The 27,242-nt window shown below is 34.7% G+C and overlaps 11 protein-coding genes across 11 annotated transcripts; 4 read left to right on the plus strand and 7 right to left on the minus strand.

The window, feature by feature from the left end:
- Positions 1 to 69: 69 nt before the first annotated feature.
- Positions 70 to 752, minus strand: RO3G_06282 (60S ribosomal protein L12; the record flags this gene model as incomplete). Its single annotated transcript, XM_067660872.1, has 4 exons — positions 70 to 78; positions 135 to 538; positions 612 to 640; positions 697 to 752. 4 exons carry the CDS (start codon positions 750 to 752, stop codon positions 70 to 72), a joined length of 498 nt encoding a protein of 165 aa, XP_067516973.1.
- A 335-nt stretch (positions 753 to 1,087) lies between these two features.
- RO3G_06283 (uncharacterized protein) lies at positions 1,088 to 2,738 on the minus strand (the record flags this gene model as incomplete). Its single annotated transcript, XM_067660873.1, has 4 exons — positions 1,088 to 1,994; positions 2,049 to 2,415; positions 2,468 to 2,669; positions 2,736 to 2,738. 4 exons carry the CDS (start codon positions 2,736 to 2,738, stop codon positions 1,088 to 1,090), a joined length of 1,479 nt encoding a protein of 492 aa, XP_067516974.1.
- Positions 2,739 to 3,962: 1,224 nt separating this feature from the next.
- On the minus strand, positions 3,963 to 4,851 carry RO3G_06284 (uncharacterized protein; the record flags this gene model as incomplete). Its single annotated transcript, XM_067660874.1, has 5 exons — positions 3,963 to 4,007; positions 4,057 to 4,188; positions 4,242 to 4,343; positions 4,410 to 4,556; positions 4,606 to 4,851. The coding sequence occupies 5 exons, from the start codon at positions 4,849 to 4,851 to the stop codon at positions 3,963 to 3,965; spliced, it is 672 nt and encodes a 223-aa protein (XP_067516975.1).
- Positions 4,852 to 6,737: 1,886 nt separating this feature from the next.
- RO3G_06285 (uncharacterized protein) lies at positions 6,738 to 7,207 on the plus strand (the record flags this gene model as incomplete). Its single annotated transcript, XM_067660875.1, has 3 exons — positions 6,738 to 6,772; positions 6,949 to 7,085; positions 7,128 to 7,207. The coding sequence occupies 3 exons, from the start codon at positions 6,738 to 6,740 to the stop codon at positions 7,205 to 7,207; spliced, it is 252 nt and encodes an 83-aa protein (XP_067516976.1).
- Positions 7,208 to 10,481: 3,274 nt separating this feature from the next.
- On the plus strand, positions 10,482 to 11,628 carry RO3G_06286 (uncharacterized protein; the record flags this gene model as incomplete). The annotated part of the gene is made up of 4 exons (XM_067660876.1): positions 10,482 to 10,495; positions 10,663 to 10,829; positions 10,913 to 11,495; positions 11,556 to 11,628. 4 exons carry the CDS (start codon positions 10,482 to 10,484, stop codon positions 11,626 to 11,628), a joined length of 837 nt encoding a protein of 278 aa, XP_067516977.1.
- Positions 11,629 to 13,955: 2,327 nt separating this feature from the next.
- Positions 13,956 to 15,208, plus strand: RO3G_06287 (uncharacterized protein; the record flags this gene model as incomplete). The annotated part of the gene is made up of 3 exons (XM_067660877.1): positions 13,956 to 14,424; positions 14,486 to 14,915; positions 14,965 to 15,208. The coding sequence occupies 3 exons, from the start codon at positions 13,956 to 13,958 to the stop codon at positions 15,206 to 15,208; spliced, it is 1,143 nt and encodes a 380-aa protein (XP_067516978.1).
- Positions 15,209 to 15,280: 72 nt separating this feature from the next.
- RO3G_06288 (seryl-tRNA synthetase) lies at positions 15,281 to 16,639 on the minus strand (the record flags this gene model as incomplete). The annotated part of the gene is made up of 2 exons (XM_067660878.1): positions 15,281 to 15,565; positions 15,620 to 16,639. 2 exons carry the CDS (start codon positions 16,637 to 16,639, stop codon positions 15,281 to 15,283), a joined length of 1,305 nt encoding a protein of 434 aa, XP_067516979.1.
- Positions 16,640 to 17,137: 498 nt separating this feature from the next.
- RO3G_06289 (uncharacterized protein) lies at positions 17,138 to 19,534 on the minus strand (the record flags this gene model as incomplete). Its single annotated transcript, XM_067660879.1, has 1 exon — positions 17,138 to 19,534. One exon carries the CDS (start codon positions 19,532 to 19,534, stop codon positions 17,138 to 17,140), a length of 2,397 nt encoding a protein of 798 aa, XP_067516980.1.
- A 2,350-nt stretch (positions 19,535 to 21,884) lies between these two features.
- RO3G_06290 (uncharacterized protein) lies at positions 21,885 to 22,715 on the minus strand (the record flags this gene model as incomplete). Its single annotated transcript, XM_067660880.1, has 1 exon — positions 21,885 to 22,715. One exon carries the CDS (start codon positions 22,713 to 22,715, stop codon positions 21,885 to 21,887), a length of 831 nt encoding a protein of 276 aa, XP_067516981.1.
- A 974-nt stretch (positions 22,716 to 23,689) lies between these two features.
- RO3G_06291 (uncharacterized protein) lies at positions 23,690 to 24,680 on the minus strand (the record flags this gene model as incomplete). Its single annotated transcript, XM_067660881.1, has 2 exons — positions 23,690 to 23,803; positions 24,240 to 24,680. 2 exons carry the CDS (start codon positions 24,678 to 24,680, stop codon positions 23,690 to 23,692), a joined length of 555 nt encoding a protein of 184 aa, XP_067516982.1.
- A 429-nt stretch (positions 24,681 to 25,109) lies between these two features.
- Positions 25,110 to 26,720, plus strand: RO3G_06292 (2,3-bisphosphoglycerate-independent phosphoglycerate mutase; the record flags this gene model as incomplete). Its single annotated transcript, XM_067660882.1, has 2 exons — positions 25,110 to 25,382; positions 25,431 to 26,720. 2 exons carry the CDS (start codon positions 25,110 to 25,112, stop codon positions 26,718 to 26,720), a joined length of 1,563 nt encoding a protein of 520 aa, XP_067516983.1.
- Positions 26,721 to 27,242: the final 522 nt, after the last annotated feature.

Here is a 27,242-nt window from a genome sequence, read left to right on the forward strand (position 1 = left end):
TATACAAGAAAAGTTTTTTAAAAAAGGTATTGACACTCTTTTTTTTTCTTCCACAGAAAATTGCTACGTTTATTTCTCCTATAAACGTATTCAGTATTATACTCTTTTGATAAAGTTTACAATAAAATACTTACGGGAATTTCAACTTCACCAGCGTCGATAGCATCACAGAGATCCTTGGGGTTTTGACCTTCGACGGTACAGCCGACAGAGAAAGCAGTACCGAGGATTTCCTTGACGGTACCCTTGAGTTCACGAGCCAAAGACTTGAAACGCATGGTACGGGCAATTTCAATAACATCGTCAAGAGAGATGTTACCAGAGTGCTTGATGTTCTTTTCCTTCTTACGGTCACGGAGAGGTTCCTTGAGAGCCTTGATGACCAAAGAGGAAGCAGAGGGAACAACGGAAACTTGAGCTTGACGGTTTTGAATGGTCAATTGGACAGTGACACGGAGACCCTTCCAGTCCTTGGTACCCTTGGCGATATCTTCACCGACCTTCTTGGGAGACAAACCAAGAGGACCGATCTTGGGGGCTATATTAAATCAATGTAAGTCAATTTATTTTGTTGTTGGTTGAATGGGTTGAAAAAAAAAGCTGAGATTTACCGAGAGCACTAGAAGCACCAACTTCACCACTACAAAAAAAGGAACATTAGAATCATTAATGTTGAGCAATCTTAATTGGGTTTACCCAGTAGCACGGAGGTAAATGATCTTAACCTCAGAAGGATCGAATTTAGGAGGCATTCTTAGCTATAAGGAGGATACATGAGTAAATTGATGGATGGATGGATGCATTGAGTATCTTACATTATTATAAAGAGAAAGTTCATCAATTTGTTAGCAGAAAGTATTTGATACGGCCCAACGGATAATTCAACTACCGCTCGTACACTGTGTTTAAAAAATAAAAGTAATTTTGTTTTTTCCCCTTTGTACATCACAAGTATCAAAGTATAGTGATAAATAATAAATAAGAAAGTCATACTTTAAATAGAACATAATAAATCATTTATTAAACAAAACAAAAAAAGTTTATACACATGCAAATTGGTTAAAGAAAAAAAGTGCTTTCAATCTATTTAATCCTTGTTTTTCTTTTCTTTTTTCTCCTTCTTTTCCTTCTTCTCTTTTTTATCTTTCTTTTCCTTCTTTTCCTTCTTCTCCTTCTTAGGCTTCTTAGTAGCTGATTCTTCATCTTCATCTAAGCGAGCTCTCTTACGGGAAGCAGACTTGTCAGTTGATTCTTCGATTTCTTCTTCATCTACATCTAATTCAGACAAAACCTTCTTCATAACAGCAAGGTTCTTTTCGGGAAGAGAGCCGCTATCAAAGAAGGCAAGACGGTCTTCAACTTGTTTCTTTAAAGCTTGACCAAATTTATCAGTAGGTGCTTCAGAGAAACAATCAATACGAGAAGCAATAGTACATTTGTTGGCAAGATAACGAGAGATACGTCCCTTGTTCTTTTGGCCAGCACGACCAATGAATGAAGAATGGTAAATCAAACCATATTTAGGTGTATTACCCTTTGTCTTTAATGCTCTGAAAAGAGCCTTTTCAGCACCCAAAATTTGAAGAGTTGAGGCAGGATATTTGGATAAATTGGTCAAAGAACCAGCTTGAGAGATCAAACGAGCACCAACAATATCACCAACCAAAGCTGCAAGATTAGGAGCAACGTAGTTCATCTTAGTAGTTAAATAGGTGTGGAGATTCTTACGGTATTCAGCAAGACTGATGACGCGATCAGCAAAATTCTGAATGTTAATCATATCAACAGGAGAAATATCTGTACCCATGGAAGAACGGGCAGCATCCAAAATTTGTTTAGCTGCAGCTTCATCTCCATCAAGAATTTCAGCAATGGATTCCAACTTTTCCTCGTTAAGATCACCCTTGTTCTTTACGATTTTGACAAGTTTGGCATATTTGTAATTATCATTGATAATCTTAATCATTTCAGGAAAGTGCCATGAGTACCATTCCCTAAGGGAAAAATATGTTAATATATGAATAATATTTCGTCCTGTAGTAGCTTACTTGACACGCATAGCAAATGTGTTGACATCCTTATCCAATTGATCCAATAAAGCAATGGCTTGAATAATCATGTTATCAGCACGGTTCACGTTAAACTTGACTTTAGCACGAGAGTAACTGTGACCAAGACCAAGTTGGGCCTTTTCCAAGTCACCAGTCTTCAATTGGCTCAACAATTTTTCGGCCCAAAGACGAATACCACGAACGAGTTCCTGGACCATTTCGTCAGAAGCACATTCAACACTAAGCTCAGCCTTGATAGCACCAGCCAAGTTCTTTTCACCAACACCCAAAACAACCTTATTCTTCTTACCAGACTTGGGAAGATTCATTTCCAAAAAGGCCTTCAAAGAGGCGTTAACGATACCTGATAAATAATGTTATATACTTGTGGAAGACGAGTTGCTTTTCTGTATTACCTTCAGAGACATCGTTGGCATTTTCTAAAGCATCAGCAGCATTTTTGAAAGGAGCAAAAGACTTGAGCTTGAGCATCTTGCTGAATTTGGGAAGGTCTGCAATAGAATTTTGAACAGATTCTAACTTGGAACCGATTTCTTCTGATTGAAGGCGCTCAAAGAGAGCATAGCCTGAAGCTGTTTCAAATAAAACAAAGTTGACCTATAATGACTTGAATGATAAGACAACTTATAGTACTTTCTTTATTTATGTTTACAAACAATGTACCATTTGCTATAAGAAAAGAGAGAAAGAATAAAATAGCTTATAATCAATCAAAATTGAGATTGGCCTCTGAATGAAAAAAAAAGTAAAATGTGGCGCATACCTAAGACTGCTTGTTCTCGTATGAAAAATAACAATTTAAAAAAAATCTGGTTTATATCAAGATAACTGTGAAGTAACACACTTTTTTCTCTTCATATTACTCATACGTTTACTGGATCAAATATCTTTAAGAATAATAGCAAAACATTTGAATAGAAAGCAATCAAATAGCTTGAGTGAAATATTTATCAGATATACTTATTAAGATACATTTTTTTTGTCAAAACCTCTTTCATTTACAATTCAAATTAGTACAGAATTCAAAGATACAGAAGGTTCCATTTTATAAAAGAATGAAATAGTAAAATATAGAAATAAATGCAATGCAAGTAGTTGTAAACGGGCTTTATTTTATCTATTTAGCCTTGTATAAGATATCAAATCCATTAATGCTAGCCTAGAGCAAAAAACCATGCACATTTTTATATAAGAAAATATCCCAAGGAAATTGTCAAGATGAACATATCTTTGAAAATAATATGTCATGATAAATATTTCGTTATTTGCATGGACATAAACACTTTAAAAGCATCCTTTTCTATGAATTCAATGCAATTTTTCAAACAAGGACAAAGTGCTATTGCTTAACCATTTGTAATTGCTGTTTGCTAGTAAAAAAACCATAAATTGGATAATGATTTTTCTTAAAAATTGTCATTGTTGATATTTTTTTTAGAAACTATCAGGATGTAATAGTATGATAGATCGAATAAATATCAAAATTGGAAAGAAATCTTTAAAACTTTTTCTATTTTAACGACTTCAAAAATTTCACATACCAACTATGTTTTGTTCTGCTTAATAGTTTAAGTTTGGGTTTGATATATAATAGGCAGAAGAAACATAAAAATTGTGGAAATCTTGGTTATGTCGCCAAAAAAACATTGTACTTATGACTAATGTATAAAATCTAATGTAAATAAAGGTTTATCATAATATTGATATATGTACATTATAAGACATACTTTAGTAACTTTGTGTCTATAAATAGCTGATGTTAACAAAGTTGAAAAAAAGAGAACACGCTACTGTTTCGTTTCAAAAATTAATTGATTCATTCTATTAACTTTCTCAGAGTAATATTTCATAATTTTATTAATCATATGGTATGAGAAGATAGCTTTTAACCTATGAGCGCTTCTTTCTAGAGGCAGGTTCTGAATCGTCTTCGAACTACGAAAAATAATGAGCATGAAAAAAAAATTCATAAAGTAAGTTTTACCTTTCTTTTCGATCCTCTTTTGTTTTGTTGCTGGCTCGCTTGTTCAGCTTCCTTGCTCTTCCATAACTTCAATTTTTCTTTAAACGCTTCTTCATGGTGTTGAGCACGTTCGCTTGTAGCAAATCGGAAGGGCTGTATTATTTATTTAGAATAGCATTATTTTCACTACACAACTTCATTTTTACCTTAAACTCAGTAAGTTTCTGTTCCTTCTTCTCAACTTGCTTTCCTTGACGATTGCGATCTTCTTTAGTTATGGTATTTGATCTACTAAGCGTAGAAATTGTCTGCAAAACAAAAATAAAATAAATCAGTTGACTGTACAGTACTTCTTTTATATATTATATGATTACCCCTCTGGCATAGCTAGGAGCATTTGATTTTTCAGATGATTGTGTGCTCTTTGAGCGTGTAGAAGCTTGTGAAGCAATACTTTGTTCGTCAGTATTATCACGTTTAGCTTTCTTGAGATTGGGGTTTGTTGTCATAGGACGAGGCACCTAAAGGAATAATTATCAGAAAAGAAAAGAAAAGTTTTTTGTTTTTTACAGGTGGTTTGTTTGATCCATTGCCTAAGCCTTTTTCAAAGAGCTTTATACGTTCAGCCATGGAGACATAGGTGTCTTCAGGTAACATCTCATTTTTGATATCTTCAATAGCATTAATTGTTGTGGTAGATTTATATTTGGGTATCTTAGAAGTTCCAACTCGTTTCTGTGTGGTAAAAAGAAGAATTAGAAAAGAATAAGAGTAAAGGATAATGTGATATCTACAGTGATTCCTCCACCAGGGCATGGTTTTAATACGTTCTTTCGTTTTTGTTCTTCTTTTTTTGAACTAAGTCTATTTTCAAACGCGCGTGTACCTTGCATATAATGAGGTACTTCTGGTTCCAATTTCTTTTGTTCAATTTGAGAGATTTTTGCATGTCGTTTTTCTGAATGCATTTCTTTATTAATTATTCTTTGTTTAATTTCTGCCAACTTGTTTCTTGCTTGTTTCTGATCTGAATGAATCTCCTTCTCTATTGCTTTCTGCTTGAATTCTGCTTTACTTTCTGTATGTCTTTGGTCTGAGTGTATTTCTTTGGAGGATACCTTTTCCTTAATTTCTACTTCTTTAACTTGATCTTCATTATTTAAGGTATCTTTGGTATATTCCTCATTGTATGTCGGCTTTATTCTTTTTTCTGATGTGCTTGGACATGTAGTAATAGTTCTTTTTGATAAATCTTCAAAGGGGTCTCTCAAAGGTGAATTTATCAGTAATGATTTATATCTATCACTATATCTGCTACGATAAGGCGGAGAGTCATCACCTTTGAAAGAATCATTTGTATTGTTTTCATTGTGCTTAAGACTAAGAAGTGAAGACATGTGTATTTGAATAACTACAGGAATAAAAAAAAAAAGAATTTCCTCATTCACGACAAGGTTTCCTTTTTAAGCCCTTACTGTTTTTTAACCTTCGCGCCAATCAACTTCTACGTGATTTTTAATGGCGTAAAGAATGATAGTATTTTCACATGTTTACGTTAGTGATTTTACGCAAATGCTTAATGCAGCACCATTATTAATATATACAACTTGAAGTTTGTCTGGTGGCCAATTTATTTTTTCCACATTTATACAAAAGAGTTGCGTATCTAAAACGCTATACAGCAATAAATCAAAACGCTCTTAACAGACATATGATTTGAAGCATTTCTTGTACGCTTGTGTGTAGCCAATAGAAGAGATTATATATATACAATTTGGACAGTTTGCGAATGTGCATTACCAAATATTAAACTACATAAGCTGCTGCATGCTATTTGCATCATTCATAAATAACCGTCCTTTGTCTCTAATAGTTTATTATTAACACCATTGAAACAATTATAAACTTGCAGAGTTACTACAGAATCAGAGCTTTGTTTTTAAGTTACTTTAACGCTCATCATATTAGACCGTATAAGCTGTAAGCCACTAAACAGAGCATTCAAAGAAATGAAGCAGTTTTATATTATTTTTTTTACAGAGTTTATCTGTAATATAAAAGCTAATATATATTTTATAGGTACGTCTGTAATCCAACTTACTTGTTGCCATTATTAATATAACTTAGGGCAGTATGGAATCATCAAACGCAATTATTTGGCTGAATGCAAACTACACATACCAAATCAGCTTGATGAAAATCTCGAAATTGTATCTGTTTTCATGAACTGAGATAATGTTTTGCTGATTTCTTAAAAGATGCTTCAAATTTGATAATTATCCTATCATTGTTGTTTTTATTACATGTCTTTATATTATTCTTTACTATGAAAAAAAGGACTTTACTGCAGCCTTTAATACTAGTCAACGCCAGTTGGCTATTTGGCAATTGGTTTTGTTATGCTCATTATACCACAGCTTAAGTTTTATTTATACTTAAAAGTAATGCAATGCATAATCTATAATATCGCTGAGTATATATTTCCTCATCCTGGCAAGCATTTCTTTCTACGATACCAGATTTACGTATTTCTTATGTCGGCTTTGCTTAGATGTCCTGAGTAAAAGCTTTCATAATATACTTCTAACTTGCTGATGACCCTCTCACCTTTTTCAAAACCGCACAAGAGCTATCTGTTTCCATAAATCACTTTATGAATGTTTTTTATGTCTGAAATATAAGAAGAACGTGTAATTTTAGAAATGAGTGGTTCATGCAAGTATATGAGCAAAAGAAGGTATACTCAGGGCCATCTCAATACAAACTTGGTATGTTTACTATCCTCAATTGTACACTATATAAAAATCATTAAGTTACAATTACAAAAAATATGCGGCTTTCTTACTATTTTAAGCATAAGCTAATACAGATTGCGCTATAAGCCCATTCATGCTGACCTTTTTGCTATAATAGAAGCAAAGCACGCATTTACACTTTCGCTGTAATTACAAGGATAAACTTGACAAAGCAAAAATCATCCTTACTTGCTTGTGTGTATAACATTTATGGTGGGTCTGAAAGAGAATCACCAAAAGCACTTAATGCCGCAAGTGAGAAAGAGAATATAGGGTGTTGTACTAAATTATACACAGCTGGTAAAATGGATCAATCAAACAACAATCCAACAGTTACTCTATTGGCAGTTTCCCAACAACATACTCGTATTGATTAAATACATTTTTTAATGCTTGTTTACAGAACTTTATAGTATTAAAGTGAACTAGAATATGTTTTTCACCTTTAAAATGAAGACCCGCATGGCTTCTGTTTTAACCGTAATTTTCTAAAACCGCCTACAATAAAGCTAATCAGCATAACAAGGTACATTACGAAAATCATGAACGCGTTGTATAATATGAAAGCGGCTGATGTTATCTTAAAAAAATTTCTCAGCTATTACAACAATACTAAGAATTTCATTACTAGCTAAAAAATATTAACTAAACCTTTTGAGGCTACCAATGGGCTTTGTAATTTAACAATAATCATAAGTTGCAGTTGTAAAGTTGCATTACACACAGAAAACATAATACTTTATCATAGCTCGAAAAGCAGAATAAGCATACGCCCCATTCAGCAATTATAGATTATAAAAACGATATTTGAAAAGATATTGTGAGTTATTGTAGTACAATAGAAATAAAAAGAGAATACTAAATGCAGTACACATATACTCAGAATTAAATATATTAAAGACATGAAGAGATACTCTTTTTTTTTAAGAGTACAAGAAATCATTCTATGATAGACCCACTAAAATTACTAGCGACGGCTATTACTATCGAAATATATGAAAGCATCAAAGAAGCCACAAGGCTAGTGACATATATCTCAGCAGAGTATATCCAAACTTAAAATGGATTCAGAAAATAGCCACAAATACCTCTGGTCATTTTAAAGACAATTTAATCCCTTTTCTTAGGCTCAAGCAAAGAAAATAAAAGCCAGCTTCTAAGAATATATAAGAGGAGCTTTATTAGTCTAAAACCCCAATTTGTTGCGTAAATTGCTAAATAGTGGAGTATTTAAGTTGCAGAAGACTCACTGTCGTTTCAAAGAGAAGAGCGAAAACATACATGACAAAAGTAAACGGAATAGGTAAACAAACACCTGGCCATCTTCGTGACATGACCTTCCGGTTGGAGAGGAATGTTAAATCAGTTGCACAAATATTAGAAAAAATGACAATGGCAATGATGAAATTAAAGAGTGGATGAAAAGCGGATTGAATATCTTCAGAAGATGATGGATACATTTATTTAATTGATGGAAAGACATTTTTATAAAGTTTATATTGCCATCCCTGTATTTATAATAAGTAATTGTACATTAACAATGTTGGCTTAAATAATCCTAATAGTCAATTTTGTCGCTTGATAGAATTCAACTTGGTTTGTTACTCAAAATATATTAAGCATTCATGGTCGAATTTCAGTAAAATCCGAATTATTATATGCGTTCAGCAAAACAACGTTGAGCATGGGCAATGCATTAGATAACAGCAGTAATATTGAAAGCGTTAGAAAAATGAAAAAGTATTTGTACTTCTTTATGGCCTCAGTAAGAAAACGAAGCGTAACCACAGTTCTTTTTTTTTTCTTTTACTTTGTCTTTTTTCCTCATATCACGTATTTTCATCTTTGTTTTCTTGTTTTAAATGATAGCTTTGAAGATATATTGTAATTTAAGACAAAAAGAAATATGAAAAGTAAAGTAGAAATATTTAACTACTAATCTTACATTCCATTGAATTAACCTATATATGCTTTTCACAGAAAGCTGTCATTGTTTAGCCAGCACATCCTCAGAAGAATGCATTTCTCTTCAATATACTTTTTGTGTAACCTTTTTTCTGTCTTTTCTCCGAAAAGTATACATAAAAAACATCTGATATAAATTTAATTGAAATACAATATCCTGTTTAAAATTACTATTAGCACATACATTGAGAGATGGTTCGAAAAAAGAAAGCATAATTGAACTTGAATTATATTTACATTAATAACAAGAGAACCTATACAGAACAGAGGAATATCAGTGTTTAATGCTTGATTAAATTTCTATCGAAAACAATTGGGTATTATTTTGACTATTTTTGGGTTTTCTGAGTTTCATAATAATTTTCAAACGTGGGATGCGTCATTGTGTTACCTAGCTACTCTTCCTGGTTTACAAAGCCTTATAGATAATAATCTATGTTTATTGCTATTGAGAAACGGTTGTACCTACTAGGGCTTGCAAATGCGATTTAAAACTTACAGATACTTAATTGAAAAATCTGAGATTTAATGAATTTCATGTTTTTATGGAATTACGGCTTCCTCGTTTTTTTTTTTTTTTTTTTTTTTTTTTTTTTTTTTGAAAACGAGCAATGCTTTCTATTAGAAAAAAGAGCTCTTATAGCTAAAGATTCGATTGTATTTTAAGATCTCCATATTAACTATCTTAAACAAATACATTTTAGATAGTATGTTAATATCTTTGAAACAATTCATGAATGTAGTCAATTGATAAACCAAAGACACTACCAAACTTATTGACCACAGCAGCTGCTATTTTCTGAATTTCCTCGTGGAAATCAGAAAATAACACAATTTATTTTTAGAAAATGCGTTGCTAATTTTACATAAGCTGTGTTGCAGAAGAATAAACAAGCAATATAGTTTAGCCCTTTGAGATAGCGATGTCATGCTTTTCTTGGCGGTAAATTTGTATATATAGAACTGAATTGATGCAAAAAGGCAAATTATAACTCGATTTAGAAAATGAAACCGAGTTGCACATCTTTATCATTAAAAATTTAGAGTTTTTTTTTGCAGAATTTTTTTGGGTTAATAAAACATAATTGAGCAATAAACCCAGCATAGCGCATGTTCCTAATGTGCTTTCTACTGTTATGTCATCCTTTTTTTTCTTTTGCTCAAAAATAAAGATAAATTTAGATATTCTATACCAATCAGTGTTGTACAAACATGGTATCACCTTTGGAGTTTTGGGATTTTCCTCGTGTTTCGGTGCAATGAAAAGAGATCGTCTGCTTAACGTTCGTATTTATCTCATAATTATGAGATTTATAAAAGCTAAAAAAGTTGTATATATCCTTTTTCTTCTCTATATCCATTTTTACTTTACTCTTTTCTATTCCTCTCATTAATTTCTCCTCTTCCTATTTATTCTCCTTTCCCTTCAATCTACTTTCCTTTTAATGGTTCGCGTATTGTCTATAGTCTGTGCAGCTGTTGCACTTTTTTCAACAGCAGCGGTAGCTAAAAAGTCTGACGTTGTTCAGCAATATACTGTTAGTTGTAGTAAAACTTACATAGTCAAAAATGGAGATACTGTAAGTACTTCAATGAGTCTCAACTAATTTTTTTTACTCACAATTTGTCACATTAGTGTAGTAAAATTGATAAAGCATTTGGTTTGACCTTCAGCAAGCTGAGAAAATGGAATCCTTCTAGTAAGATAACTTGAAATCATTGCTAGTTGATAATTGACCTAACTCATCCATTTTTAAGTTAATTCTCGTTGTACTAATCTTTACATTGATCAAGTACTTTGTCTCAGGTAAAGCGATTGAGCATGAAAATATTTAGTTTTATTAATCCCCTGATTATTCAACCATAGTGCTCCAGTAACTAAGTCTTCAGCTGTTAATGTTGGCCACAAGACCACCAAAACAAAGACTACCAAGAAGTCTACCAAGAAGAAGTCCACCAAAAAGTCTACTAAGAAGAAGTCTACCAAGACTAAAACGACCACTGTTTTGACCATGACTAATACTCCACCTGAATGTAGAACAGATGATGATTGTGCTGGTATTCGGTAAATATATTTCATATAAAAAATTGATTACATATTATAACATCCTTTCTAGTTGCTGTAACCTTTTTCACCAACAAATGTGTTCTCGATCCTGAGGGTACTATTTGTGACATCAAGCCTACTACCACTGTCATAAAGACTACCGTTAAAGGTACCAAGACCATCACAACTAAAGTAACTACCAAGAATACTGCTCCTGCTGTCCCTACTGCTACCACTACTCCCGGACTTAGTGGTTTAACTGTTCAAATCTCTAGTTCTGCTGATTTTTGTCTCTTTTTACCTTCTTCCCCTGGTAATAAGGATGGCAACGGTGGAAAGGTCGATAAAGACGCTATTGCTGATTCTGAGAAGAATGCTGTTTCATTCTGTACCAAGCCTAATATCAACGCTCCTGGTGCTGGTATTTTTCCCGCTGGATTTATTAAAAAGGCCAGATATCAAACCAATACTGCTGCCGGCTTTGTTCAAGTACGCGGAACCTTGGATATCTCAGCATATGACTTGAGCAATAAAGACGACGGTGGACAGTACGACAATCACGGCAAAGGATCACCTCCTAAATCCACTTGTGCTGGCTACCCTTATTATGTCAGCTTGATTGAGCCTAGCTCAGCAGACTTTTGTATTAGATGGTAAGCTAACCAATATGCAAACTACGTGAATTACACATATACTCATGCTTTTCTTTGTAGTTGTGAATCATACTCTGATTGTAATGCTGGCAGAAGCGCTTACGGATGCGATCGTGTAGTTCCTGAACTTTAATAAAGATTAACGTTGCTTTTTTTCCCATCAAATGTATGTCTTAATAAGTGCATGCTCCTTTTATTCAGCTCGTATGCAAATAATTTATTAGCGTTTTTGACTTATATTACCATGGTATAGTTTAAAACAGGAATAATGCTAGTTTGGATATATATATATATATATATATATATATATATAAAGCTGTTATTAATCTGAAATTCACGGTTATTGAAGCTACATGTATTTTTGTTGCACTACCAGCGTATGAAAAGGCTTAAAAACTTGGAAAAGCAGAATGAGACAGTATTAGCTGAATATATTTAATAGGCAGAATCCTGTAATTTAAACATAAAGTTACTGCAGGCTGTAAGCCTATAAGATTACATTCCTTCAGTTGATCCTAATAATTTTTCAATAATCTTAAATTGTCTCCAAAACGTGTAGACACAAAGCAGGCAACAAACAATGATAAACTGACCTTGGAAAGAGCACTTTTAAAAAGCTAATAAAAAAGTGTTACTATCAGCAAGAAATAGAGATGATAAATGACTTTCTGATATCATTAATTGATTTCCCTTGGTCAAATAAGAAAATAAGTTCCTAATACTGAAACATGAAAAACAATAATGATGCTAACGTATGCAGTAAAATATAATGAATAACCTAAATAAGAAGCTTGCAACTGTTAGTGAAAAATGTAAAAGTACCTTATAAAGCTCTAAAGAAGGTATTAATAGTGTAAAATGTCATTAATACCAATACATAATAGAACGGGAATGAATAAACACGTAAACAAAAGGAATTGCTAGCAAGCAAAAAACAGATTCTCTTTGCTCTCTTTCATCATTAAAGGTAATAAACACCAAGTCAAAGGTGGAATTGATAAACCAATGTTTTCTGTTTTGATTCAGATAATTTTCAATGTCATTGAAATTTAAAAAATACTTGATAAAATTTATGAAGCAATAGGAAATGTAAAGATAAACCCAGAACGATGCTTTTCTTTCTGGATTAAAACTTCAATAATACAAGTAGTCAATCTGTTTACGTAATTCAATGTGTTGAATGTACATAAAACCATCTTAATGAGGATTCAAAACATGCAGTTTGAAGTCTTATCCCTATAGACTTTCTCAGTGCGGAAAATGAGGTGGCTAGGTACAGATCTAGTTTGCAAAAATCAAAAATATTAGTTGGCAATTAACGCTGTAGTCTTTGATGTGATTGCAAAAGGTCATCTTCTTTAGCATGGAACATTTTTGGCCAAGCATCTCAGTGAAAAAGAAATTGAAGGGTAAACCACAAATGGTATTTTCAATTTAGTTTTGCTTTATGATTATGCGGAAGGCCAGTGAAGATGGTTTGACCGGGTCAATTATGTTTCAAAAGCAACAAAATACTTGCATGATATACAGGCTAGATCTCTGTGACACTACCAATGCAACTTAATCTCTTCAAGCAAGGAAGCTCGTCTTGAAAAGAAAGCCATTAACAATTGGATTTATGGTCAATTATAATTAACAAACGGTACTATTGATTTCCTTAAAGTAAACTGTATTATATGCTTCTTCTTTCTAGGATTAAAAGCGCTCCACTAATTGTTTTTTTTTTACCAATCCTGCTGGCAAACTGTATGGGTTGATGAAATCAGAAAGATATAGTTCCTTAGAGTGCTTGTAATAAACCATCTTCAGCTGACTAAAATGAGCTATTTTATGTTATTTTTTTCTATCTTTATTGAATTGGTTTTTTATTGGATGTCTAATAGAAAGAGAAGATAAAAATCAAAGTATGCTAGTTTTTAAATTGTAAAGAGATTTATACTTCATTTTTCTTTTCTAAGAACAAAGAAAAGAGAAAGAGAGAAAAGGAATGGATGATTGGGTGCTGTTAATAGCAAATTTATAAAACAAAGAAAAGATAAATTAACTGAGCCCAGGCATAAACAATCATTTTATTAGTGCAAACCAAAAACTGTGGCCGTACGGTCTTAACTGACAATGAACCAAGCTATATAAGTCTGCACAACAGATATTAAACCCAATGTAAAGTATTCCAAAAAGCAGCGTTCATCGAATCCTATATAATTTAGGCACTGAAAATTGCCATGCGCTTATAGTATTTTTAAGTGTAGTTTGAATATTCTCTCAAGACATTTTGACCACTGGGCACAGGTTTCGTGCTCTATCAAATTTCAGCAGAAGCCGTTGTAAAACACAAAATTGAGTCTACGATTATGTCACCGCCCTAACGTTCACATAAACAATTCTTTTTTTCTTTTTCTGTTTAGTTGACATTGTAGTTTGATATATTTTTACTTTGCTTTAACATAAACATATATTTACATGAACCTACAACAAGAGCCACCAGAAAACTCTATACCTTCCGCCATTGCTACTACTAATGAATCTACACCGCTTTTATTCCAGGAACAATACCAAACCGGAAGTTTGACAGCCAACTCCGGTTTTCAAAGTTACCGACCGCAATCGATTTGGTCACTGAGTGTCAATACAACAGCTCGTCAAAAAGAAGTGAGGAGCATTATACTGCTACTAGCATCATCATTACTATTTGCTATCGTTTCTGCGATTGTAAAATACTTCGGAAATGAGATACCTTCTTTCGAGATAGTCCTTGTTCGGTCTATCGCGCAACTGCTTCTTGGTTTAGTTGGTTGCTTGATTTTTGGTGTTGATCCGTTAGGAAAAAAGGGTGCTCGAAAATGGATCTTCTTTAGAGCTGTCGTGAACTCTACTGCATTATTTTTATTTTATTATGCTCTGACAACATTAACTCTGTTAGATACTACAGGTAATGCAGCCCTTGCATCGAAAAGAGAGACAGACTGATCTTTTTCTCTTTTTTTCTTTAGTTATATTTTTTGTTAGTCCGATATTTAGAATTGTCATTGCATCAGGCACTTTGAATGAAAGCTATTCAGCAAAAGACGGCTTCTATTCAATCATCTGCTTCATTGCTCTTTTACTTGTAATAAAACCTTGTTCCCTGTTCAATCAACAAACAATAGAGGGCAGTTCGAGGCTATTCGGAATTTCTTGTGCTCTCGTTGGGGCATACATGTCAGCTATGACCTATATAACAGTTCGAAAGATAGGATCAGATACACACGCACTTGTACATGTGGTGTACTCTGGTTTTGTGGCATCTTGTTTTGGTTTGTTCATTTGTTTATTTTGTTGGCAAGAGATTGTGATTCCCAATTATCATCAATTCAACAACCAGTTTATGCTTGGATCTATTGGTGTTTTTGCCTTCTTGGGGCAATGTTTACTTAATGAAGGGTAAGATGTATTTTTAACATAAATTCATATATTCATTGTTGAATCACAGATTGAAATTAACTCCGTTTGGTCTTGCAAGCCTTATACACGCAGGTGATGTTGCCTTAGCATTTTTGTTTGGTGCAATTCTGTTTGGAGAGCATCCGGAATTTTATACTATCCTCGGTTCTACTATTGCAGTATTTACGATTACTGCAATCAATGTAAATGGATGGCATAGATATCAAATAAAAGCTGCTGCGACAACAAGACGTAGGCCAAAAGAAAGGCTTGTTCAGCAGCAAAGAGAATAAGAATAAACAATATTCTCTTCTTTTTAAAAAATTTACAGTCATTTTTATGTAAAATATTTACAACAATTTGTTCTATATTTTGAAAACAGCAGGCTCATTTGGAATCCATTTGCGAAGAGGTAAAGGTATGTCAACAGAGCCATCTTTTTTCTGATGTGTTTCTAACAAAGCAACGATTACCCTAGGGATTGCCATTGCTGTACCATTCAATGTATGACAATAATTAACCCACTTTTCTTTAATGTGCCAAGGTACACGCACATCTTTCGGCCCTACATTTTCTTTAAATTCAGAAGACAGATATCGAACATCCAAACGACGAGTTTGGTAATCTGTGCAATTTGAAGTGGATGATATCTTTAAACAAATTTAGTGAATCCTTTACGACGATTTTATAAAAACAGCCTTTACCTCTCCCCAGCCATTCTTTCCAGGCATCCAAGCTTCTATATCATACTTTCGGTAGGCACTAGCGCCAAGTTCTTCCGTGGGCATATCTAACACACGAAAGCATAGTCCTAATTCTGAAAACATCTCTTCTTGTAAAGATCTAAGTTCTTGAAGCATGTCTTCGCTTTGAGCAGGTGTTGTGACTGTAAACAATTCTACTTTCGAAAACTGATGGACTCTGTACAATCCACGTTCTTCAGCCGAACCATGTCCTGCCTCAGCTCTAAATGAATGACTGAATCCGACCAGCTTCTTTGGTAGTTCCTCTTCCTTTAATAGTTTTTGAGCAAACATACCAGCCAGAGGGATTTCTGCCGTACCCACTAAACAAAGCTTTGGAGCTGTTGTATTGATTGTACTTGCTGTTGAGACATCGTAGATCTGTGAAGCTTCCTTTTTACGAGGTTGAAAGCCGCAACCATAAGCGATTGATGTGCGAACCAAATCAGGGGCTAGCACAGGCGTAAACCCCTTTGAAGCTGCTTTATGCATAGCATATTGAGTTAACGCGAACTCTAACCAGGCACCGCCATTTTTCAAATAATAAAATTTGGAACCTGTGACCAGTGCTGCCTGCTCAAAGTCAACCATGTCTAGATTCTCGGCGATGGTCAAGTGATCTTTTAAAGAAAACTCACTGCTTCTTCTAGGCGTTCCTACCGTCTTTAATATTTTAGCATTAGCTTCAGGCCCAACAGGTGTCTGTGGGTGTGTGTCGTTTGGGATCAGTAAAGCTTGATTGACAAGTTCGGATTCTATTTTGACGAGTTTTTCTTCCACTTGTCGTAATTGCTCCTTCCAGTGCTTTGCTTTACTAATGTATGTCTCTCGCTCTTCCTTTGATTTGGCTGAACGAATAGACTGGTTGACTTGGTCACGTTCTTGACGGAATGATTCTGCTTTTTGTTTTAATCCAGTTTTTTCCTCGAAAAGATTCTTGACATTGTAGACACAGTCTGGCTCATAATTTCTTAGTTTCATGTTTTTAGCAATGGTCTCTGTATATTCAGCATATCGTTGAAGGTTGAGCTGGGGTTGTATCCTGTGAACATCCTCTTCTATCGCACTAGTCGTGTACCAAAAGTGAGTGATGACAGGTCGTATTTGCCTTGCTTGTCTGTTGTATGTTTGCAATGTCCTCAGCATTTTACAAGAGATTAAAGCAGAAAAATACTCTGCCCTGGTCAACTCACTTTTATTTTTTAATTGCCGCCTAAATACCTTTCATATAACAATGGATGCGGATTTATTTCACAACATGTATGCGAATATTGTTCTTAAGTCATTTCAAGTCTGAAGCGTGTTGGGTTATAATTGGATTTGATGGTGAAATGAATGGAGCTAATATTAATAAGATACATAATGTTATTTTTTTTATGATTCAAAATTTTGAATATTTATTGAATAAAATAAATAATGATTATATACATATACATGGGACATAAAGGTAAATCTGTACAATACAATAATAGGAAAACATTACACCATAGGATGTTCATCAATGAAAAGGAACTTGTTCATTTTGCGCGGATTAAAATAGCGAAATCGAGTTTGATTTTTGCTGTTGTTGACAAATTGAGGTTGTTGTTGCTGCTTAGATGTGTTTGGACTGGGTGGGACATAGTTGCTGAATTGGACAAAAGAAGGAGTAGCTGAAAATGAGGATTTTCTGTTGGGGTGATGTTCGATTGTTGTAGGAGATACGCTGAATTGATTTTGAAATGTAATAGATTTTCTTTGCTGTTTGGACTGCTTGTTTTGCTTGACAGATAATGACTGTTGCTGGGTAATTTCTGTAGAGTTAACATGAGGCTTGAGGTGGGCCAAAAAGAAATCTGGCTTTTTGACTGCTGTAATATCATCTTTCATTTCATATCTGTGAGGAGTTGTCAATTGATGTCTGCGAATTTCAACTTGCATCCAATCAGCTATTTGAAAACAACCTTTAGAGCCAGATTGGTATTCTAATGTGTTGTATAAGATATCAAATGCCTTCAAGAGCCCTTGATTAAAGTCTTCCACTTTGATTCCATAAAGGATTCTCGCTTGGTCTTTGGCTGAAGCACATGCGTGATAAATATCCATAGCCACTGAAATAACCTCAGCTGCTCTCCACAACTCATCACGATCAAAGGCACATCGACCAACATCAACCATGTTGCAGGTCTTGATGGTACTAAGTTGAACCAAGGCGGTAGATAGACAGATATTGAGGGATTCTAGAGAAGCTTGACTGGGACGAGGATCATGCATTTCTGGAATAAACAACTTGTGAAGAATGATACGTGTCGCATTATATTCAATATTCACTCGAAGACAAGCCGTGAAGAGATCACCGCAGCCATACTCAAAACCACTGCCAAGTTGAAGATATTTGGGTAAACCATCATGAAAGTCAAGTAAGCGTTTGTCATACTCTGCTAGCTGTTCCACAGTCAACTCTGAATTATCGGTATCATAAAGGGCTGCCACAATATCAGCTTGTATTCTCCAAAGAGACAAGCAGTGAATGAAAGCAATCACGCTATATTCATCTTCATCGATGTCTTGTTCAAATATCTGAGGAAGATCAATCTCACCAGGTACGCGAGGTTGAGGGGTATTTTTAGATGCTCCAGCAGACCAGAAATAAAAATCTATAGCCCAGACAAACCACCAAAGCCTTGTATCCATTTCTTTTTCATAACAGTCAACATCTTCATTTGCCATACGAGGGTAAATTTTGAGTTCATGAAGAGCAGAGACAGCCATGCCTACATAATGATGACGTTTGGAAGGTTCAACACGTACACTCATAAATATTAAAGCAATGATTGTATATCTATCAGGTGTATCAAAGGATTGAGAGAGACATTCACGAGCACGACTATAAAAATAATCTTCTTGCTCCCTAATCTTGTCTTGATTTTTCATAAAGTGACTCAAACCAGGTCGTGAATGATGAGTGACCATATGTCGGAAGACATAAGAACACATGGCATTGACTATCAGTGTATCCATAGGTCTCTCTTGGGATTTATACCAGGTTAAAAATTCATCCTTTTTGATGAATGGCTTGAATCGTACCCAGCAAGCAAAAAAGGAATCAACACAGGCGTCAGTTATTTCTCGTAAGCTGCAGATTGAGTCCAAGTTTGGGTTCAAAGTGGGCGTTTGGCCGATATCAGGCGTACAAGCAAAATAATTGACGGGTTTTGTTCGGCTGCTTTTATTACGGTAGAGTAACATCTTGTCTGGTTGTGGTTGGTTTTTATCTAAATCGTTTGTATTGTTGGTGTCATTAGAGCATAAATGGCTGAAAGCATCAATCAATGAGCGTAATTCTGATGCGTTTGATATTTTTGCTGCAAAGTTAAATCCCTTTTCGGTATAAGAAAATTGAATTTTGGATAGGGCATCTGCAACCAATGGACTTACAGAAGGGAAATCGGCAAGTGAGTCAAGTGATTGTGAGGAAGGTGATGTAGCAGGAGCAATTGTGGCAGCAGATGTTGTTACTGTTGCTACTGAAATCGAAGGACGAGGACTGGTTTGGCTGAAATAATCATCTTGCCAGTATAAGCTTGATTGAGGTGTCATGTTTTCTAAGCTTCCAATATCAAATTGCTCTGAGCCATTATCAGAAGAAGGTATATTAATAGGCGTAGCTGGTAATGTATAATCAGCCATTGGGCTAGTCACAGCATATGATTGAGAATTATTCATCATAAAAGATTTACTGTTCCAATCGCTGTGGTCCACAGTAGGATTTATTGTATTGCTTTGATTGAAGATTTCAATACTTGTATTATACCAATCATCATCTTTGGGTTCATTTAATGATATATCATTGGCTCGAATTCTTTTGACAGATCTTTGCAATGTATCAAAAGGCATACTTTATTGATTAAAAAAAGAGAGGGGGAAATAGAAAAGAAAAGAGAAAGATAATGTGTTCACTTGTGGGAAAAATAACGTTTATTATTATTTTTTTTTTTTTTCATATAAAGACAATCTGTGACACAAATCACCTCTTCTGACTTGAGCTGCTCACCATTGGTATATGTCTACCAAAAGACAGTGTGTTTCTGTTGATAAATTTCACTTTATATTTTTTTGTCCTACTTGCTTATAATATCTATTTCTCTTGTACTCGATCTTGCCACACATTCCTTCTATTTTTTTTTTTTTTTTTTTGTCCTCAATCAACTTTTGGGTCTTATCTTTTTATTCTTAATTGCTCCGATAGTAAATGCCAGATAGCATGGTCCCTTCACCTTCATTCTCCCCTTCCCCACACCCTGTTCTATTCTAATTTTTATTGATACAATTAATATACCTACTAAAATTTATGTATACAATTAATAAAATACTTTAATCTTTAAATTATTTTAGCAGTTCAAGGCTCTTGAATATTAAAAACAAGGTTAAAATAAATCTTTTATAGTGCAACCTGAAATCTGTGTAGCAAAGAAAGCTAAAAAGAGCAACAAACACGATTAGGGGCAAAGCAAGATACAATTCTTCCAAAGGTGGTAAATGAAGATAAGAATACGACAAGGTGAAGCAAAATATTTTGTATGATTCTATTTGATTCACTTGATCTTACTTTAGTAAAGTGGAACACATGTGTAGTGTTTGATAAAAAAAATTACTTAATTTGCAATAGAAATGTTACATTAACAATAGGATTTAAAAAAAACTAGAGGGGAAATTTTTATCCGTTTTAATTTATTTAACTTATTTTCATAAAACAAAACAAGCTACGATTCTTTACAAAGAAAGCAACTACTCAATCCTTCTTTTCTCTTGAACTAAGAGTTCAATACAGCTTCTTTCTCATAGCTAAGCTTTCAATTCAGTCATTGAGTAGATCATATGTGATTGTGTAACAAAGATGGGATCCTTCATTGGTAAACACAAACGAGATTATCGTCATTATATAACTCAAGTAATCATATGAGAAGAGAGGGGTGCCCTCATCAGCAATTGGATCATTTAGTTAAACATTTGCGCCATTATCTATTTAATATCCGGAATATTCAAATAAATAGGTTTTATGTTTCAATGTAATTATTATTTAAAGTAACATAAGAACATTGTCGCATTTTCGCGTTAAATAAATCCTCTGATTTTCATTTACTTTAAATTATCACACAATCTTGATCAATTTAGTTACAATTCATTTTGTCTATTGACAACAGAAAAAAAAAAAAAAAAAAAACGTTTGCCTCAAATTTATTAATATACAGGAAGCAAAGACTTATTGAATTATATTATGTAATCTTGTTTATAGCTTTATCTTCTCTTATAAAGAACGCTTTACTTTCAAATCTTTTTTTTTTGGTGAGGAAAATTGAATTCAGTGCGCCTGGAAAATTTTGTCCTTTTTTTTTTTTTTTTTTTTTTTTTTTTAAAGATTTTATTCAAGTGCCGCAAGGCATACACCACTGTAAGCGTTAAATAAATTATAATCATGTTTTTTTTTTTTTTTTTTTTTTTTTTTGTTATTTTGTTTTGTGATCCGAGCGAAGTTTGATAATGGTAACAAAATCTGAGGTAGAGAACTGAGCAGAAACGTATGGATTGGCTGTTTAGTGATCGACTACTGTTTGTGAATCTTGAGGATTTGCCTAGTGGCTCTTGCTACTACTTTCTGAGGCCAAAATTGATGTTCTTTAAAGATGAATCTCCAGTGAAGTTACCATAGAGAGAGCAGCACAGAAGCTATTATATCTAAGTATGTCACAGAGAGTGAAGGAGCGACTTTAATGCCAGAGGAAGAAGGAAGTTGAATGGGGCTGTAAGTTAACCTGGCAGGGTCAATGAAAAAGCGAGAATAAATTGTTTGTTAGATTTCATGTTTAAAAGGACAAGACCAGACAAAGTGTTCTTCAGAATTGATACTGCCACAATATACACGATCAGGGTCTGGAAATCGGTTTGGGATTAACTGATGGAGACGTTCCTTACACGGCATTTTAGCATCAGCACAGATTAAAGAAATAGGTCTCCAATTCTTTAGTTGACTTCGATTACCTTTCTTAGGAAGAGGGATAACTACTGAGCGTTTCCAAGTTGGTGAATAATTGCCTTCCCGAAGTGCTGTATTAAGAACACGAAGAAAAAGTTGACAAATAAACGGGTGATTGAATAATAGTCTCAGTATGACATATGGGATCCCGTCCACTCCAGGGCTACTCTTGGTAGATGCGCGTTGGAGGTATTTATTTACCTCATCCACTGTTCAATAGTTGAAAAGGCTCTCATGAACTTCAGGGGTGATGGAAGCAGAGTCTGGCACATGAGCGTGTAAATCTGATTCAGCTTGTTCATCCAAAGGTTCTTGAGAGTACAGTTGTTCATAGTATTCGCGTGCAATCTCTGTAATATCCAAAGACTCGGTGACGACTATTCCTGTATCGATTCGTATTGAGCTGATATATTGTTGCTGCTGTCGTTGACGCAGGCATCGATAGAAATAGGTATTCGATCTCTCTCCTTGCTCTTTCCACCGTTGGCTAGAGCGAAGTACTAGCACAGAAGAATGTTCATACTGAAGTTCTAGTTGCGATTCGACTGAGGCAAGTTGAGCGTTAGTTTCATCATCAGTTGGTTGGCGTAATAGTCGTTTGTGAATTCTCTGTAGTTTATTAAGATTGCGGTGACATTGAACAGCAGCTTTATGAGAAAATGATTGAATGAAGCTTTTGAGGTGACGTTTGAACAGGTCCCATAATAAAGGAGTGTCTAAGCCAGGTAGGAAATGTTCAGCGTTAATACAGAAAGCGGCTATATCTGCGCGAAAGTAAGGGTCTTGCGCGAGATAAAGATTGTAGTGACAAATCACTGGACCTGTTCGAGTAAAATAAAGGTCAGAGCATACCAAACAAAGATGATTCGTACTTGATATATTTACTTTTTGAGGTTTTTGACTTAAGCTTTTTTTATCCTTCTTATCCTCTTTCTTCTTATACTTTTTCGTTTTGCTTTTATCATTCTTGGTTGGATTTCTGCTGTTTTTATTTCTCTGCTTTCCATCATATTTATAGGTACCATTTACTAGCATATTGACCATAATCTCTGGTGCCTTCTGCCTTCCTTGGTACAGGTAAAAACGACCTCTTGCATGAGAAATTTGTAAAAGTTGCAAAAAGCGGATAAATTGTTAAACATGTACGCCATGTAATTTATATACTGGATTATATCTGCAGTTTTAACATTTGATATTTACGATTTAATCTGGACGATACCTTCTGCATCTTTCAAATTTTTTAACTCTGCAGAGTCAGTTAGATAATAGTATTTTTTGAAGTGCGATTTCTAACCTTGATGTTGAGAAGAGGATACTCCAATTGCCACTGTAAGCACACTTTTTCAACCTGGATCCAAGAAATGGGGATTATAGGCACGATCAATTTCTTCCTTACAAAACCTTGCAATACCAAATCATACTGTTAAATTTCCCCAGTATAACACGTTTAGTAAAAAAAAAAAAAAAAAAAAAAAAAAAAAAAAGATCGTAAAGCTATCAGATCCTATACGATTTCCGTAAAGTATTTTACTATTTTCGTTATTTGTCGGCAATAACTCAAGTTTGAATATCAGTAAACTATGGTGAACATCATTTTGGTATGTTCTACTTGTTATATCTTTATTTTGAAAATCAAAGACTGTAGAGCCTTTGGAGTTATTGGTTACACTCTCATGGTAAATATTTATAAATAAGTTTGAATAAGAATAGCTTCTGGCGATTTGTAGCTGTCTTGAATAATATGTTCCAGTTCATATCCAGACAGTTTATTATTAGCATCAGTTTATAAATTTTTCTTATACATGTCAAATCATATTGACGCTTTCCAAGATATTCAGCAGAATGAGAAACAAAGCCTTTGAAACCGCTTAAATATAAGCTATCACATGCCTTACTAATTCTAGTCATTAGCGATTCTTTTTTCAAAAGCTTCTCTTAATTTTACTCTTGAAAACTGACCAGAACTGCTCAATTGGATTCAGTTCAGGAGAATACGGAGGAAGATATACATACTGATATCACTGAGAATGAATATGCTTTTCTATATTAGTTGGACTATGGATAGGAGCATTATCCACGACAATGTAATGTTCCTTCATTTCTAGATACTTGTCCATTTCGTCAAGAGTAACCTTTAAAGAGCTCAGATAATGTCCTCACAGTTCCTGAGCTATAGGCATCGGTTGCACGTCAAAACTCTCTTTTTTTATACGTTGTGGAACTCTCAAACTAACATTAAACCAATTGCAGATATTGCACCTAAAATTGATGTTGTGTCTGCTTTAGTTGTAGGCATTGTAACTATTGCAGGAGTTCTCTTCTTTGACCAAGCTATACTTTTTTTCAAATTAATATGAAAGAGTGATTTATCAAGAAAGATGCAATTTGTTGTAGAGTCCAAGTCTGGTCTCCTGCCGCTTTTGGACCCAATCGTGCCTTTACTGAATTTTTTCCTCGATGTTCCTTACTACAGGATGGAATTGCATCTGCTTAATTGATAGGTTGCACTGTGTTTTCATGAAGGTACAAACGGTACTACAAAAAACCTTTAAATCTACAAAATTTTACATTAGACTTTCTACCCACTTCAGTTAAAACAGCAGAAGTAGTCTCATCCATGTAGTGTAAAAGAAATTGCTTATGTCTTTCCCCAAGCATACGATGATGACCTAATTTTCTTCTTCTTCTCGGAAATGCTTTCAAGATCATCGTAAAGTGTTTTACCCATCTCGGGGCTGCACGAATATATATCCCTAACTGTCTCACAGTAGCAAAAGCACTTAGGTATTTACTAAAAAATAGCTGAGAAAACCTGGTTTTCTCGTCATCAGAGTACAATGCATTGCGTCTTTTATTACATAACCTCATATCAACACCTTCACTATTCCTTTCATTTACAGATGGATACATTGCAGGATTAGAAGGCCTTTCTAGAGGTTTGCTCATTAAAGATTGAGTACGGCAGCCTGTTGTTTCGATAGCGAACAGCTCCTTGTTAACAAGACTCATCGGCTCAACTCCGTGCTCATCATGTCCCTGGCCGTCGTTGTAAATAAATTGTATTCTCATTTAGAATATTTGTAAAATAAACTATAAATAGGAAAAAGAAAGAAAAAAGGTGAAGTACTGTTGCTTCCTTTATATAAAAATGTCAAGAACTTTATATAGTAATCACTAAGCAACAATTAAAAACAAACAAGGTTCATGAAATGTAAACACGACTTCATTTTTGGACAAGATTTTTGGACAACTTCAACATTTAAAACTGCGAATTTGCTTTTTGAAATAACGGTAGATACGCCAGATAGTACCACTAAAGATTTGCTGTGACTTTGATCGGATTGCGGTGTTTTATTGGCCGAAACTAAAGTGAAAAATGCTATACATCGTAAGTTGTTTTCTTCTTCTTTTTTCTTTTGTGAAAAAAAATTATTCAAAATGCCTGGAGGAGGAGAAATGCCCAAAAATAAACAAACGCCTGTCAGCAAGGCATGTCTTATCTGTATTGATGGTTGGGGTATCTCCCCTGAACAAGACCACAAAGGAGATGCTATTTTCAATGCTGAAACTCCTGTGATGGATAAATTAGAAAAGGAACACGCTTTTACTGCCATCTCTGCCCACGGTCTTTCCGTAGGTCTTCCCGATGGTTTAATGGGTAACTCTGAAGTAGGCCACCTTAATATTGGTGCTGGTCGCGTCGTTTACCAGGTATATGAGTAAAAAGTATGCTGTGGCGTTATATTAATCGGTGTATAGGATATTGTTCGTATTGATCTTGCAATGAAGAAGAAGGAATTTGGACAAATTGAAAACATCAAGAACGCCTTTGAACGTGCCAAGAGCTCCAACGGTCGTCTTCACTTCATGGGCCTTATTTCTGATGGTGGTGTTCACGGTCATATTGACCATCTTGTATCCCTGTTGGAAGCCGCCAAGGAAGCTGGTGTTCCTGAATCTTACGTTCACTTTTTCGGTGATGGACGTGACACAGCCCCCAAGTCTGCTGCTGGATACATGAAACAACTTGTTGAATCTTTGGACAAGCTTCAATACGGTAAGATTGCTGATATTTCTGGCCGTTACTATGCTATGGACCGTGATAAGCGTTGGGAACGTGTTCAAATTGCCTTTGACGGCATGACTCAAGCCAAGGGAGAAGAAGCTTCTGACCCTGTCAAGGCTATCGAAGACCGTTATGCTGCCAACGAAACTGATGAATTCTTGAAGCCCATCATCATCAACAAGGAAGGTCAAATCAAGGATGATGATACTATCTTTTGCTTTAACTTCCGTTCCGATCGTATGCGTGAAATTTCCCAAGCTTTTGGTATTGCTCCCTGTCCCTTTGACTCTCCTGTTCCCAAGAACCTCGAAATCTTCACCATGACCCAATACAAGAGTGATTTCCCTTTCAAGGTTGCCTTCCCTGCTCAATCCATGGATAACGTCCTTGCTGAATGGTTGGGTAAGAACGATGTTCCTCAAATGCACATTGCCGAAACTGAAAAATACGCTCACGTCACCTTCTTCTTCAATGGTGGTACCGAAGCTCAATTCAACCTCGAAGAACGTGGTTTGGTTGATTCTCCCAAGGTTGCTACCTATGACTTGAAGCCTGAAATGAGCGCTGCTGGTGTTGCTGACAAGGTTGCTGAGGCCATTGCTTCTGATAAGTACCCCTTCGTCATGTGTAACTTTGCCCCTCCCGATATGGTCGGCCACACTGGTGTCTATGATGCTGCTGTCAAGGGAGTTGAAGCTACTGATAAAGCTATCGGTGTCATCCTTGAAGCTTGTCAAAAGAATGGATATGCTCTTTTCATCACTGCTGATCATGGTAATGCTGAAAAGATGTTGTCTGATGACGGCAAGAGTCCTTTCACTGCTCACACTTGTGCCAAGGTTCCTTTTGTCATGGTCAACGACCAAGGCAAAAAGTTCGCCGAAGGATCTGAAGGTGCTCTTTGTGATGTTGCTCCTACTGTGCTCGAATACTTGGGACTTGATATTCCTAAAGAAATGACCGGCAAGTCTTTGTTAGCTTAATTTTTTTATTGTATGTGTGTAATTCTAGAAAGGTTATCAATAAATATTGGTCCAGTGTAAATGAATTTTTTTTTTTTTTTTTTTTTTTTTTTTCATGTGAGAGAATTGAAATGTGCAAATTTAATACCATATTTAATTGCGTAATTTTTAGTCATGCAAGTATTGTCATGAGCTCGTACCATTTTGTTAATGGTTGAATTCTACATACATTCAATCTATAACTCAATAAAACAAAACATATTTCCACACATAATTTTTATTTGTAATTATTTCAGCTTATTCAAGACGACTTTAACCTTCTGAGTTCACTAGCTTGTTTTAATAAAGATCGAAGCAAATACATGCGCAGAATTTACTGATCTATTAAATAAAATAGCTTAGAAAATTTCAACTAAATCCGGTCGCTTACCATTGACTGCTGGTAAGAATAAGGAGTATAGTAAAGAGATATATAAAAAAAAAAGGTTCTTTCACGTGTAAATATAAGTACGACATTAAAGTTTCTAAGTTTACACCATTTGA

The sequence above is a fragment of the Rhizopus delemar genome, genomic scaffold, assembly GCF_000149305.1.
Source record: "Rhizopus delemar RA 99-880 supercont3.4 genomic scaffold, whole genome shotgun sequence".
Lineage (NCBI taxonomy): Eukaryota > Fungi > Mucoromycota > Mucoromycetes > Mucorales > Rhizopodaceae > Rhizopus > Rhizopus delemar.